The sequence below is a fragment of the Oncorhynchus clarkii genome, chromosome 18 (assembly GCF_045791955.1).
Source record: "Oncorhynchus clarkii lewisi isolate Uvic-CL-2024 chromosome 18, UVic_Ocla_1.0, whole genome shotgun sequence".
Taxonomy (NCBI): domain Eukaryota; kingdom Metazoa; phylum Chordata; class Actinopteri; order Salmoniformes; family Salmonidae; genus Oncorhynchus; species Oncorhynchus clarkii.
In genome coordinates this window covers 2,646,065-2,661,064 of record NC_092164.1, presented here as the reverse complement: position 1 = coordinate 2,661,064, position 15,000 = coordinate 2,646,065, and the positions used below count along the sequence as shown (strand labels likewise).

Genomic DNA, 15,000 nt, shown 5'->3' with positions numbered 1-15,000 from the left:
ATGATGTGGTCCTCGTGGTTGCCTCTGTTCAGGGTCATGTGGTCTGTATCTACCGGAGGTTCATGATGTGGTCCTCGTGGTTGCCTCTGTTCAGGGTCATGTGGTCTGTATCTACCGGAGGTTCATGATGTGGTCCTCGTGGTTGCCTCTGTTCAGGGTCATGTGGATTGTATCTACTGGAGGTTCATGATGTGGTCCTCGTGGTTGCCTCTGTTCAGGGTCATGTGGTCTGTAACTACCGGAGGTTCATGATGTGGTCCCCGTGGTTTCCTCTGTTCAGGGTCATGTGGTCTGTGTGTGTAACTACCAGGAGGTTCATGATGTGGTCCTCGTGGTTGCCTCTGTTCAGGGTCATGTGGTCTGTATCTACCGGAGGTTCATGATGTGGTCCTCGTGGTTGCCTCTGTTCAGGGTCATGTGGTCTGTATCTACCGGAGGTTCATGAGGTGGTCCTCGTGGTTGCCTCTGTTCAGGGTCAAGTGGTCTGTATCTACCGGAGGTTCATGATGTGGTCCTCGTGGTTGCCTCTGTTCAGGGTCATGTGGTCTGTATCTACCGGAGGTTCATGATGTGGTCCTCGTGGTTGCCCCTGTTCAGGGTCATGTGGATTGTATCTACTGGAGGTTCATGATGTGGTCCTCGTGGTTGCCTCTGTTCAGGGTCATGTGATCTGTGTGTCTAACTACCGGAGGTTCATGATGTGGTCCTCGTGGTTGCCTCTGTTCAGGGTCATGTGGTCTGTATCTACTGGAGGTTCATGATGTGGTCCTCGTGGTTGCCTCTGTTCAGAGTCATGTGGATTGTATCTACTGGAGGTTCATGATGTGGTCCTCGTGGTTGCCTCTGTTCAGGGTCATGTGGTCTGTATCTACTGGAGGTTCATGATGTGGTCCTCGTGGTTGCCTCTGTTCAGAGTCATGTGGATTGTATCTACTGGAGGTTCATGATGTGGTCCTCGTGGTTGCCTCTGTTCAGGGTCATGTGGTCTGTATCTACTGGAGGTTCATGATGTGGTCCTCGTGGTTGCCTCTGTTCAGGGTCATGTGGTCTGTATGTGTAACTACCGGAGGTTCATGATGTGGTCCTCGTGGTTGCCTCTGTTCAGGGTCATGTGGTCTGTATCTACCGGAGGTTCATGATGTGGTGCTCATGGTTGCCTCTGTTCAGGGTCATGTGGTCTGTATCTACTGGAGGTTCATGATGTGGTCCTCGTGGTTGCCTCTGTTCAGGGTCATGTGGTCTGTATCTACCGGAGGTTCATGATGTGGTCCTCGTGGTTGCCTCTGTTCAGGGTCATGTGGTCTGTATCTACCGGAGGTTCATGATGTGGTCCTCGTGGTTGCCTCTGTTCAGGGTCATGTGGTCTGTATGTCTAACTACCGGAGGTTCATGATGTGGTCCTCGTGGTTGCCTCTGTTCAGGGTCATGTGGTCTGTATCTACCGGAGGTTCATGATGTGGTGCTCATGGTTGCCTCTGTTCAGGGTCATGTGGTCTGTATCTACCGGAGGTTCATGATGTGGTCCTCGTGGTTGCCTCTGTTCAGGGTCATGTGGTCTGTATCTACCGGAGGTTCATGATGTGGTCCTCGTGGTTGCCTCTGTTCAGGGTCATGTGGTCTGTATGTCTAACTACCGGAGGTTCATGATGTGGTCCTCGTGGTTGCCTCTGTTCAGGGTCATGTGGTCTGTATCTACCGGAGGTTCATGAGGTGGTCCTCGTGGTTGCCTCTGTTCAGGGTCATGTGGTCTGTATCTACCGGAGGTTCATGATGTGGTCCTCGTGGTTGCCTCTGTTCAGGGTCATGTGGTCTGTATCTACCGGAGGTTCATGATGTGGTCCTCGTGGTTGCCTCTGTTCAGGGTCATGTGGTCTGTATGTGTAACTACCGGAGGTTCATGATGTGGTCCTCGTGGTTGCCTCTGTTCAGGGTCATGTGGTCTGTATGTGTAACTACCAGAGGTTCATGATGTGGTCCTCGTGGTTGCCTCTGTTCAGGGTCATGTGGTCTGTATCTACCGGAGGTTCATGATGTGGTCCTCGTGGTTGCCTCTGTTCAGGGTCATGTGGTCTGTATCTACCGGAGGTTCATGATGTGGTCCTCGTGGTTGCCTCTGTTCAGGGTCATGTGGTCTGTATGTGTAACTACCGGAGGTTCATGATGTGGTCCTCGTGGTTGCCTCTGTTCAGGGTCATGTGGTCTGTATCTACCGGAGGTTCATGAAGTGGTCCTCGTGGTTGCCTCTGTTCAGGGTCATGTGGTCTGTGTGTATAACTACTGGAGGTTCATGATGTGGTCCTCGTGGTTGCCTCTGTTCAGGGTCATGTGGGCTGTGTGTGTAACTACCGGAGGTTCATGATGTGGTCCTCGTGGTTGCCTCTGTTCAGGGTCATGTGGTCTGTATGTGTAACTACCAGAGGTTCATGATGTGGTCCTCGTGGTTGCCTCTGTTCAGGGTCATGTGGTCTGTATCTACCGGAGGTTCATGAGGTGGTCCTCGTGGTTGCCTCTGTTCAGGGTCATGTGGTCTGTATCTACCGGAGGTTCATGATGTGGTCCTCGTGGTTGCCTCTGTTCAGGGTCATGTGGTCTGTATGTGTAACTACCGGAGGTTCATGATGTGGTCCTCGTGGTTGCCTCTGTTCAGGGTCATGTGGTCTGGGTAGAGGAGCTGGTAGGCAAACAGCAGGATGATGACCTCCACAGACTTCTTCCCTCGGTCCACGAAGTCTCCGTTGAACACATACGGGGTCTCTGCCGAGGGGAGGCCGTTCTGAAAGAGATGGAATCATTATTATGGAGAAACTAGGCCATTGTTTCTCTTCGTGTAGTGTCACAGGTATACAATGGCATGTACAGTATCGTGTCAAGAGCCTAACCTTGTAGAATATGAGCAGCAAGTCATCAAGACGGCCATGTAAATCTCCTAAAGAAAATTACAAGCATTAGAATATTTTAAAAAGGTACAAGACACATTTCCTCCTAGAAATTAGACCATCCATGGCATATGAAACCAAAATGACTGGGTTAATTGGTTAACTGAGTTAATCAAGAGTTAATTAACATGCTCTCCGACATTAAATGAGTCATTCATGTTCTGTGTGTGTGTTTAACATTCGTCTCAAGGATTCTTGAGTTTGATGAGATGCGTCTCTGACTACAGGGAAGGAGGCCATTGAGGTGAAACAAAGTCTTTTTATTATGTATATAAACAACCGGGAGAAAGAGCTCTATTTTGGGAGCTGAGGGGCTGTTATGTCCTAGATAGTCAGTGTTGTGTACTAGATAGTCAGTGTTGTGTTATTGTGTACTAGATAGTCAGTGTTGTGTCCTAGATAGTCAGTGTTGTGTTAGTGTCCTAGATAGTCAGTGTTGTGTACTAGATAGTCAGTGTTGTGTTATTGTGTACTAGATAGTCAGTGTTGTGTTATTGTGTCCTAGATAGTCAGTGTTGTGTCCTAGATAGTCAGTGTTGTGTACTAGATAGTCAGTGTTGTGTTATTGTGTACTAGATAGTCAGTGTTGTGTCCTAGATAGTCAGTGTTGTGTTATTGTGTACTAGATAGTCAGTGTTGTGTCCTAGATAGTCAGTGTTGTGTTATTGTGTACTAGATAGTCAGTGTTGTGTTATTGTGTACTAGATAGTCAGTGTTGTGTTATTGTGTCCTAGATAGTCAGTGTTGTGTCCTAGATAGTCAGTGTTGTGTTATTGTGTACTAGATAGTCAGTGTTGTGTCCTAGATAGTCAGTATTGTGTCCTAGACAGTCAGTGTTGTGTTATTGTGTACCAGATAGTCAGTGTTGTGTTATTGTGTCCTAGATAGTCAGTATTGTGTCCTAGATAGTCAGTGTTGTGTCCTAGATAGTCAGTGTTGTGTTATTGTGTCCTAGATAGTCAGTGTTGTGTCCTAGATAGTCAGTGTTGTGTCCTAGATAGTCAGTGTTGTGTTATTGTGTCCTAGATAGTCAGTGTTGTGTTATTGTGTCCTAGATAGTCAGTGTTGTGTCCTAGATAGTCAGTGTTGAGTCCTAGATAGTCAATGTTGTGTACTAGATAGTCAGTGTTGTGTCCTAGATAGTCAGTGTTGTGTCCTAGATAGTCAGTGTTGTGTCCTAGATAGTCAGTGTTGTGTCCTAGATAGTCAGTGTCGTGTTATTGTGTCCTAGATAGTCAGTGTTGTGTCATAGATAGTCAGTGTTGTGTTATTGTGTCCTAGATAGTCAGTGTTGTGTCCTAGATAGTCAGTGTTGTGTTATTGTGTCCTAGATAGTCAGTGTTGTGTCCTAGATAGTCAGTGTTGTGTTATTGTGTCCTAGATAGTCAGTGTTGTGTCCTAGATAGTCAGTGTTGTGTTATTGTGTCCTAGATAGTCAGTGTTGTGTCCTAGATAGTCAGTGTTGTGTTATTGTGTCCTAGATAGTCAGTGTTGTGTTATTGTGTCCTAGATAGTCAGTGTTGTGTCCTAGATAGTCAGTGTTGTGTTATTGTGTCCTAGATAGTCAGTGTTGTGTTATTGTGTCCTAGATAGTCAGTGTTGTGTACTAGATAGTCAGTGTTGTGTTATTGTGTCCTAAATAGTCAGTGTTGTGTCCTAGATAGTCAGTGTTGTGTCCTAGATAGTCAGTGTTGTGTCCTAGATAGTCAGTGTTGTGTCCTAGATTGTGTTGTGTTATTGTGTCCTAGATAGTCAGTGTTGTGTACTAGATAGTCAGTGTTGTGTACTAAATAGTCAGTGTTGTGTTAGTGTCCTAGATAGTCAGTGTTGTGTACTAGATAGTCAGTGTTGTGTACTAGATAGTCAGTGTTGTGTTAGTGTCCTAGATAGTCAGTGTTGTGTCCTAGATAGTCAGTGTTGTGTACTAGATAGTCAGTGTTGTGTTATTGTGTCCTAGACAGTCAATGTTGTGTTATTGTGTCCTAGACAGTCAGTGTTGTGTCCTAGATAGTCAGTGTTGTGTCCTAGACAGTCAGTGTTGTGTCCTAGATAGTCAGTGTTGTGTTATTGTGTCCTAGATAGTCAGTGTTGTGTCCTAGATAGTCAGTGTTGTGTTATTGTGTCCTAGATAGTCAGTGTTGTGTCCTAGATAGTCAGTGTTGTGTCCTAGATAGTCAGTGTTGTGTCCTAGATAGTCAGTGTTGTGTCCTAGATAGTCAGTGTTGTGTCCTAGATAGTCAGTGTTGTGTTATTGTGTCCTAGATAGTCAGTGTTGTGTCCTAGATAGTCAGTGTTGTGTTATTGTGTCCTAGATAGTCAGTGTTGTGTACTAGATAGTCAGTGTTGTGTTAGTGTCCTAGATAGTCAGTGTTGTATCCTAGATAGTCAGTGTTGTGTACTAGATAGTCGGAGAGTGAAGACTGAAAACAATATTGGACAACATAGTTAGCAGTACTGAACACAATATTGGACAACATATTTAGCAGTACTGAAAACAATATTGGACAACATAGTTAGCAGTACTGAACACAATATTGGACAACATAGTTAGCAGTACTGAACACAATATTGGACAACATAGTTAGCAGTACTGAACACAATATTGGACAACATATTTAGCAGTACTGAAAACAATATTGGACAACATAGTTAGCAGTACTGAACACAATATTGGACAACATAGTTAGCAGTACTGAACACAATATTGGACAACATAGTTAGCAGCACTGAAAACAATATTGGGGTGGTGGATTAGTTTCCGTCATACAGGGTAAAGTGCTTTGATCACCTGGAAAAGCTCTGTATCAATCCTATCACTAAAAATACATCAACAACCTACCACATATTGTGATCTCCTTGGCGTAGGGTGTGGACAGGTGAATGACGTTTGGCATCTGTTTCAGGAGCTTCTTAGTCTGGTGTAACAACTGCAGCATGTATCTGCCGTGGAGAGGCTGGAGGAAGAGGAACCATCAGGTAGGACTATAGGTTATTGATCTGTTATTATTCATTAAGCCGTCATACTGTCCACAACAGGTCCTGTACTCCCTGGGCACATATTCAGAAAGCAGTCCTGATCTCGGATCAGTTTGTGCCTTTTAGATCATAATGAGTATGATTGTATGGACACAGAGAAGTTGATCCTAGACCAGCACTACTACTCTGAGACACTTTAAGAATACTGGTCCTGTAGCACACAGTGGGGGAAATAAAGTTTGAATTGAATGGTACGGTACCTGTTGCTCTTTGAATGCAGAGAGCAGGGCGTTGGTGTGAGAGACGGTGAGGGGGAAGGTGAGGTGAGGACCGCTGTAGGACTCAGGAACAGTGATCTGTTCATACATGGTCTGTCTCTCTCTGTCTGACCACGGGTCAACCACTGGGTCCAGCAGGTGGGAGATCAGATCTGACAACATGGAGGATGGAACACACAGGTTTAATAGAATAGATCAAACTGGAGGATGGAACACACAGGTTTAATAGAATAGAACACACAGGGTTACCAGAAGAGAACACACAGGGTTACTAGAAGAGAACACACAGGGTTACTAGAAGAGAACACACAGGGTTACTAGAAGAGAACACACAGGGTTACTAGAAGAGAACACACAGGGTTAATAGAATAGAACACACAGGGTTAATAGAATAGAACACACAGGGTTAATAGAATAGAACACACAGGGTTAATAGAATAGAGTTGGGGGTTTAAAAATTCCAGTAACTTTCCCCAAATCCCCCGGTATTCCTGCTTACTGCCTCCTGATTCCTGGAATCTTCCAACCGGGATTTCTGGAAAACCTGGGAATTTTAGGTAGGTTACCGGAATTTTACAACTCTAGATAGAGTAGAATCAAACTGAATAGAATCAAATAAAATATAACTTTATTAACACACTAAAACAGGATGTCAAACACATGTATACATATTCAGGGCATCTCTGTTTACTTCTCTGGAATAGCCTGCTACAGTAGGTTAACGTCCAGCTATAGACAACTTTATGGAGACAAACAGGCATCATCATCATCATCAGATGTTGTTATTGAAGAGGACAGCAGCCACACCTCTCTCAGACCCTATCTGTGGAGTGGTCGCGTCCGTCTTCAGAGCACGTCTCTAAACAACCAGTCAGTTTATCACATTTACTCTGATCCAAACCCACAGAGATCACCTATACTGTATCTACTGTAATTAAAAAGCACAACTTGTATTTTGTACAAATAGGCAAGATGGTCTGAGCATCGTCTCCTGTTGTCTTCAACACTAAAGGCCCTGGCTGGCTAATTATCTGCAGCAACGTGTTGGTCTGTACGTGAACAGGCAGGCCCCAGCTGTGGCTGCAGCAGTCACAAGAACACAATATCCCACATTACCACAGCAGAGGAAAACAGAATAGCATGTGGATGCGGTTGCTAAGCAACATCTTCACCATAATATGTTTTAGGCAAAGGCTATTAATGGATCGGGACATTTTTTTTGTTCAGTCTATAAATAATTATGGGCATTCCATTTTTTTTGTGCTAGGAACTGACAGTCCAACAATTTTCCTGAAAATATAAGAAAATGTTAGTTACCTGGGCCATTCCCGTTGAGTTGAGTGAAGTTGTCCAGCATGAAACTGAAGAAACTGGAGAGCTGAGGAAGATTGAAACATAGTCAGGTGTATTTCATATGGCCAAGTACTAACAGACTGTGTTGGCCTGCTGGGCTAAAGCCGAGGCCTCTTCAGGTCTCAGACAAGGTTGAACCACCTGAGTTCCGTCTCCATTACCTGTAGCTGGTCCTGCTCCCCAGCATACTCTATAGACTGGAAGATGTTCCAGGTGTATCGCTGTCTCATCTCTAACCTGGCGATGTAACGTCTGTACCAACGCTGGATCAGGATGGCTGCCTTCATAGCTGAGAGGACGAGATGGAAGACCAGATAAAACAACAGTTTAATAACAGCCCCCTGCAGGTAGTTAGCGGTACTGAATAAAATAACAGCCCCCTGCAGGTAGTTAGTGGTACTGAATAAAATAACAGCCCCCTGCAGGTAGTTAGTGGTACTGAATAAAATAACAGCCCCCTGCAGGTAGTTAGTGGTACTGAATAAAATAACAGCCCCCTGCAGGTAGTTAGTGGTACTGAATAAAATAACAGCCCCCTGCAGGTAGTTAGCGGTACTGAATAAAATAACAGCCCCCTGCAGGTAGTTAGCGGTACTGAATAAAATAACAGCCCCCTGCAGGTAGTTAGTGGTACTGAATAAAATAACAGCCCCCTGCAGGTAGTTAGTGGTACTGAATAAAATAACAGCCCCCTGCAGGTAGTTAGCGGTACTGAATAAAATAACAGCCCCCTGCAGGTAGTTAGCGGTACTGAATAAAATAACAGCCCCCTGCAGGTAGTTAGTGGTACTGAATAAAATAACAGCCCCCTGCAGGTAGTTAGTGGTACTGAATAAAATAACAGCCCCCTGCAGGTAGTTAGTGGTACTGAATAAAATAACAGCCCCCTGCAGGTAGTTAGTGGTACTGAATAGAATAACAGCCCCCTGCAGGTAGTTAGTGGTACTGAATAAAATAACAGCCCCCTGTTTAATAACGTTGCTGTTGAATAACAGCCCCCTGCAGGTAGTTAGAGGTACTGAATAAAATAACAGCCCCCTGCAGGTAGTTAGTGGTACTGAATAAAATAACAGCCCCCTGCAGGTAGTTAGTGGTACTGAATAAAATAACAGCCCCCTGCAGGTAGTTAGCGGTATTTAAAACTAATGAAGCCACAGGATGACCATGGGCATTGACCAATAGGACACAATGATACAGTAAGGTTGACCAAAAGGACACAATGATACAGTAAGGTTGACCAATAGGACTGACAATAGGGGTGACATGAGAGGAGGCCTCTTACCCAGTGCAGGGCTGGGAGTTTTCTTGGCCATCTGGTCTGTAGTGAGGAGTGATTAAATAAAATCATTTATAGTGAACCAGTTCAGAGGGAGAGGAAGAGAGGCAGAATTAACAACACACCAGGGAGGAAAGAGAGAATCAGAAGTAGAAAATCCCTTCAGAGTAAATTCATTTAAACAAGTTTGTCAGCTAAAAGAAGAAGTAAAGAAATAAGGCAAAGAAAAGCAGAACATTTGACCAACATCTTGAAAACATCCAACTACAGTAGGAGGGAAAACTACACGATCTACGAGATGTAGCCTGGTCCCAGATCTGTCTTGCCAACTACAGTAGGAGGGAAAACTACACGATCTACGAGATGTAGCCTGGTCCCAGATCTGTCTTGCCAACTACAGTAGGAGGGAAAACTACACGATTTATAATTCACCAGCTGCCGGCTTATAAACACACTGAATTCTCAAAGATGTCAAAAGGTGCTCTATGATCAAACTGTATATTCACTGGATTCACAATCTACGAGATGTAGCCTGGTCCCAGATCTGTTTGTATTGTCTTGCCAACTACAGTTTTCTGCTATGCCAACCTTAACAGATCTGGGACCAGGCTACATGAGTCCTGGGGGAAGACAATCAGAGCCATCACTTGTCCCCAGTCGGTCTCACCTGTCGTCAGTCTCCTCCCCTTGTTGTCGGTGGTGACGGAAGTGCCACATCCCATAATGCTAGTCACTACAGGCGTCCAGCAGTCACTACAGTCGCCTCGTATATCTCACTGGTCATCCCCAAAGTCAACACCTCCTTTGGCCGCCTTTCCTTCCAATTCTCTGCTGCCAGTGACTGGAACGAATTGCAAAAAAAAAAATCACTGAAGCTGGAGACTTACATTTCCCTCACTAACTTTAAACATCAGCTATCTGAGCTGCTAACCGGTCGCTGCAGCTGTACATAGTCCATCGGTAAATAGCCCACCCAATCTACCGACCCCATATTGTTTTTATTTACTTTGCTGCTCTTTTGCACACCAGTATGTATCACTACTTACACACCATCATCTGCCCATCATCATCTGCTCATCTATCACTCCAGTGTTAATCTGCTAAATTGTAATTACTTTGCTACTATGGCCTATTTATTGCCATACCTCCTCATGCCATTTGCACACACTGTATATAGACTTTCTTTTTTTTCTATTGTGTTATTGACTGTACGCTTGTAACTCTGTGTTGTTGTTTGTGTTGTTGTTTGTTGTCGCACTGCTTTGCTTTATCTTGGCCAGGATGCCTACCTGGTTGTAAATGAGAACTTGTTCTCAACTGGCCTACCTGGTTAAATAAAGGTGAAATAAATAAAAAATAATTAAACAGGTGTCCAGCAGTCACTACAGGCGTCCAGCAGTCACTACAGGCGTCCAACAGTCACTACAGGCGTCCAGCAGTCACTACAGGCGTCCAACAGTCACTACAGGCGTCCAGCAGTCACTACAGGCGTCCAACAGTCACTACAGGCGTCCAACAGTCACTACAGGCGTCCAGCAGTCACTACAGGCGTCCAACAGTCACTACAGGCGTCCAGCAGTCACTACAGGCGTCCAACAGTCACTACAGGCGTCCAACAGTCACTACAGGCGTCCAGCAGTCACTACAGGCGTCCAGCAGTCACTACAGGCGTCCAGCAGTCACTACAGGCGTCCAACAGTCACTACAGGCGTCCAGCAGTCACTACAGGCGTCCAACAGTCACTACAGGCGTCCAGCAGTCACTACAGGCGTCCAACAGTCACTACAGGCGTCCAGCAGTCACTACAGGCGTCCAACAGTCACTACAGGCGTCCAACAGTCACTACAGGCGTCCAGCAGTCACTACAGGCGTCCAACAGTCACTACAGGCGTCCAGCAGTCACTACAGGCGTCCAACAGTCACTACAGGCGTCCAACAGTCACTACAGGCGTCCAGCAGTCACTACAGGCGTCCAGCAGTCACTACAGGCGTCCAGCAGTCACTACAGGCGTCCAGCAGTCACTACAGGCGTCCAACAGTCACTACAGGCGTCCAACAGTCACTACAGGCGTCCAACAGTCACTACAGGCGTCCAACAGTCACTACAGGCGTCCAGCAGTCACTACAGGCGTCCAACAGTCACTACAGGCGTTCAACAGTCACTACAGGCGTCCAACAGTCACTACAGGCGTCCAACAGTCACTACAGGCGTCCAACAGTCACTACAGGCGTCCAACAGTCACTACAGGCGTCCAGCAGTCACTACAGGCGTCCAGCAGTCACTACAGGCGTCCAACAGTCACTACAGGCGTCCAGCAGTCACTACAGGCGTCCAACAGTCACTACAGGCGTCCAGCAGTCACTACAGGCGTCCAACAGTCACTACAGGCGTCCAGCAGTCACTACAGGCGTCCAGCAGTCACTACAGGCGTCCAGCAGTCACTACAGGCGTCCAACAGTCACTACAGGCGTCCAGCAATCACTACAGGCGTCCAACAGTCACTACAGGCGTCCAACAGTCACTACAGGCATCCAACAGTCACTACAGGCATCCAACAGTCACTACAGGCGTCCAGCAGTTACTACAGGCGTCCAGCAGTCACTACCGGCGTCCAGCAGTCACTACAGGCGTCCAGCAGTCACTACAGGCGTCCAACAGTCACTACAGGCGTCCAACAGTCACTACAGGCGTCCAACAGTCACTACAGGCGTCCAACAGTCACAGGTCTCAGTGACCCATGGGTTCTGTATTATGTAATATTATGTCTGTGGCCATTCTGTTAGGGGCAAGGCAGAATGTCTGTGGCCATTCTGTTAGGGGCAAGGCAGTATGTCTGTGGCCATTTTGTTAGGGGCAAGGCAGTATGTCTGTGGGCATTTTGTTAGGGGCAAGGCAGTATGTCTGTGGCCATTCTGTTAGGGGCAAGGCAGTATGTCTGTGGCCATTCTGTTAGGGGCAAGGCAGTATGTCTGTGGCCATTCTGTTAGGGGTAAGGCAGTATGTCTGTGGCCATTTTGTTAGGGGCAAGGCAGTATATCTGTGTCCATTCTGTTAGGGGCAAGGCAGTATGTCTGTGGCCATTCTGTTAGGGGCAAGGCAATATGTCTGTGAATGGAAACAGAGAGGGAGAGTCAGACAGGCAGACAGAGGGCGAGAGAGAGAGAAAAGTTGCATACTCCTTGAATCCTCTCTCCTGAAAACCCATTGGATGAGAAATCCAGCGGTCCCTCCCCTCTAACCTTCTCCTTCAATGGGTTCTTAGAAGGAGACGAGAGAGGAAGTGAAAAGTACACTACATGACCAAAATCACGGGCATTAATATAGAGTTGGTCCCAGCTTTGCTGCTATAACAGCCTCCACTCTTCTGGGAAGGATTTCCACTAGATGTTGGAACATTGCTGAGGGGATTTGCTTCCATTTAACCACAAGAGCATTAGTGAGGTTGGGCACTGATGTTGGGCGATTAGGCCTGGCTCGCAGTCGGCGCTCCAATTCATCCAATTCAATGTGTTAGATGAGGTTGAGGTCAGGGCTCAAGTTCTTCCACACTGATCTCGACAAACCATTTCTGTATGGACCTTGCTTTGTGCATGGGGGTATTGTCATGCTGAAACAGGAAAGGGCCTTCCCCAAACTGTAGCCATCAAATTGGAATCACAGAATCATCTAGAATGTCATTATATGCTGTAGCGTTAATATTTCCCTTCACTGGAACTAAGAGCCCTAGCCCGAACCATGAAAAACAGCCCCAGACCATTATTCATCATCCACCAAACTTTACAGTTGGCACTATGCATTGGGGCAGGTAGCGTTCTCCTGGCATCCACCAAACCCAGATTTGTCCATTGGACTACCAGATGGTGAAGCGTAATTCATCAACCTAAAGAACATGTTTCCACTGATCCAGAGTTCAATGGCAGTGAAGTTTACACCGCTCCAGCTGACACTTGGTATTGCGCATGGTGATCTTAGGCTTGTGTGCGGCTGCTCGGCCATGGAAACCCATTTCATGAAGCTCCCGACAAACAGTTATTGTGATGTTGCTTCTAGAGGCAGTTTGAAACACGAAAGTGAGCGTTGCAACCGAGGAAAGACTATTTTTACGCGCTACACACTGCAACACTTGGTGGTCCTGTTCTGTGAGCTTATGTGGTCTACCACGTCGTGGCTGAGCCGTTGTTGCTCTTAAATGTTTCAACTTCACAATAACAGCACTTACAGTTGACTGGGGAAGCTCTAGCAGGGCAGAAATGTGATGAACAGACTTGTTGGAAAGGTGGCATCCTATAACAGTGCCACGTTGAAAGTCACTGAGCTCTCCAGTAAGGTCATTATACTGCCCATGTTTGTCTATGGAGATTGCAAGGTTGGATGCTCGACCTAATACACCCATCAGCAACAGATGTGGCTGAAATAGGCAAATCCAGTCATTTGAAGGGGTGTTCACATACTTTTGTATACATAGTGTATGCATTTGAAATCTTGAGATGTCGTAATTGAGTCTGTCCCTGCTGAAAAGCCTCCAGTTGAAGCCTAATTGATGTTCACATGTGAATTGGTTCAAATCAGTAATGGGTTGCCATGGAGGCACATGTTTGATACCGCATGAAACAAAAAGTCCTTTGGGATCAACTATGAATAACCAACATCGCCTCGCTCTCAGCCTCTGTTACAATACCCCAGCAGCATCTCATTTGACAAACGGCTCTTGGTGGGGAGAAAAAACAAAAACAAATGGCGAAATACGCACATAATTGCGCTCTATTAAATTAAACATGTCGCATAAACTAATTCATCCTGCATGCGTCACTGTAGTATGCCCATTGACCTGCACGAGACAAAACACCTGTTGCTGTTCACATGTAAAATCTGCAAAGGTGAATATAGTAATTACATTCCCTACACAGGATGCAACAGCTGATTCAGTGACCAATAGCCTATATTGCCAGTAAATGACTTACCCTGCGACAAGTCCAAGACTACCCAGCTCATCTAAGGAACACGCCCGTTCCTCCTGGACACCGGTTGGGTTGATAAAGATGTTTGGTTGTGCCGCAGCAGAGTCTACGCCAAAATGTGAGTCTTGTACATGGTGTACGCTTCCTTAATCAACACGCGTGTTTTGAGTGGGCGTCACGCACAGCGAGGAACATAAGGGTCCATTTGATTTCCGCTTTCCCCACGCGCCGGAGTTCGGCTATGGTTGACTGAGTTTGGCGCACATCTGCGCCCCTGACAAGACAAGCAAATGCATCAATTATGGCTATGCCTTTCCCCGCCCCTCGAAGTAATTGGACCGCCATTAGAGGCGAGAGCATACCGCTTTAACATTCAGTTATACAGCCTTCAGGTGCGCAACTTGTTTTAAACATTTAGTGGTGCATTGTTTTGTTGGAATGACAACACGATGAGTAAAAACAAGACATCTTTATTAAATATACATACAATTAAAAGCGTTCATAAGAGCATTCAGGCGCCCGGTTGCCTGGCATGTTTTCTCCCTTGTCTCAGCCGTGCCATGGCAGTGTGGACCTCTAGTTGGGTGATGACTTTCCTCCTGTTGAGCCGTGACAGGCGGGCGGCCTCGGAGCCGACCAGAAGGACCAGCACCCTCCGTGGGCAGGTAGACCCGTTCACCAATAAACAGTCCATGGTGGGGATGCAGCCACCCTGTAATTAAAATAAAAAAAGTCCTGTAAGTTTCTGCTCCAAACCTAAATCTAACGCACCCGAATCTAATAATTAGCTTGTTGATACATTTAGTTACAGAGGTTGGATCGAATACCTACAGCAGGGTAGCGCTCCAGGAATAGGGTTGGCGAGCCCCGTGACATTAATTTACACCAAATAGCTTTAAGTAATGCCAAATGTGGCCCATTATTTCCAACCTCTCTCCGGATCTTGTAGATGAAGGTGGAGTAGGCCTTATTTTTCCTCTTCTGCTCTCTGAAGGGTTTCTTCGTTGTTCTGCTAACAAATACCTTCATTGTGTTTTTCCTTTGGATAGTCTTATAACATGTTACACTTACAATGACCTTTTTATAGGCCTATGACGCCCACTTTGGTGTTATGAAGATTGAATTCAGCCTTGGGTAATTTATCTATGGTGCGCACCTGTGCTGTTCACGCCTGGCTGGGTCACTTTGAGTTCCAGCATTTTGAAACGTTTTGACACGTTAA

General features: G+C 46.1%; 2 protein-coding genes across 2 annotated transcripts in view; both read right to left on the bottom strand.

The window, feature by feature from the left end:
* Window positions 1–9,648, bottom strand: part of LOC139372833 (serine/threonine-protein phosphatase with EF-hands 1-like) — a 22,125-nt gene extending 12,477 nt beyond the window's left edge. The window contains exons 1-7 of the mRNA XM_071112662.1: window positions 9,487–9,648; window positions 7,705–7,832; window positions 7,508–7,568; window positions 6,173–6,342; window positions 5,776–5,890; window positions 2,880–2,926; window positions 2,607–2,773 (exon numbers count right to left, since the gene is read on the bottom strand). Of these exons, the coding sequence (XP_070968763.1) occupies window positions 2,607–2,773; window positions 2,880–2,926; window positions 5,776–5,890; window positions 6,173–6,342; window positions 7,508–7,568; window positions 7,705–7,832; window positions 9,487–9,541 (743 nt within the window). The 5' untranslated portion in view covers window positions 9,542–9,648. The remainder of the gene's footprint in view (window positions 1–2,606; window positions 2,774–2,879; window positions 2,927–5,775; window positions 5,891–6,172; window positions 6,343–7,507; window positions 7,569–7,704; window positions 7,833–9,486) is intronic.
* A 4,641-nt stretch (window positions 9,649–14,289) lies between these two features.
* LOC139372900 (histone H2B type 1-A-like) lies at window positions 14,290–14,807 on the bottom strand. The gene is made up of 2 exons (XM_071112758.1): window positions 14,709–14,807; window positions 14,290–14,490 (listed from the first exon to the last, which is right to left on the bottom strand). The coding sequence occupies exons 1-2, from the start codon at window positions 14,805–14,807 to the stop codon at window positions 14,290–14,292; spliced, it is 300 nt and encodes a 99-aa protein (XP_070968859.1).
* Between the last annotated feature and the right edge of the window lie 193 nt (window positions 14,808–15,000).

Bases quoted from the DNA above. Each gene is read 5' to 3' on its own strand.
- LOC139372900 (XM_071112758.1), bottom strand. From the start codon at position 14,807: ATGAAGGTATTTGTTAGCAGAACAACGAAGAAACCCTTCAGAGAGCAG. The intron at 14,491-14,708 runs GTTGGAAATAAT...TTTTAATTACAG, and splicing joins TCTACAAGATCCGGAGAGAG to GGTGGCTGCATCCCCACCAT.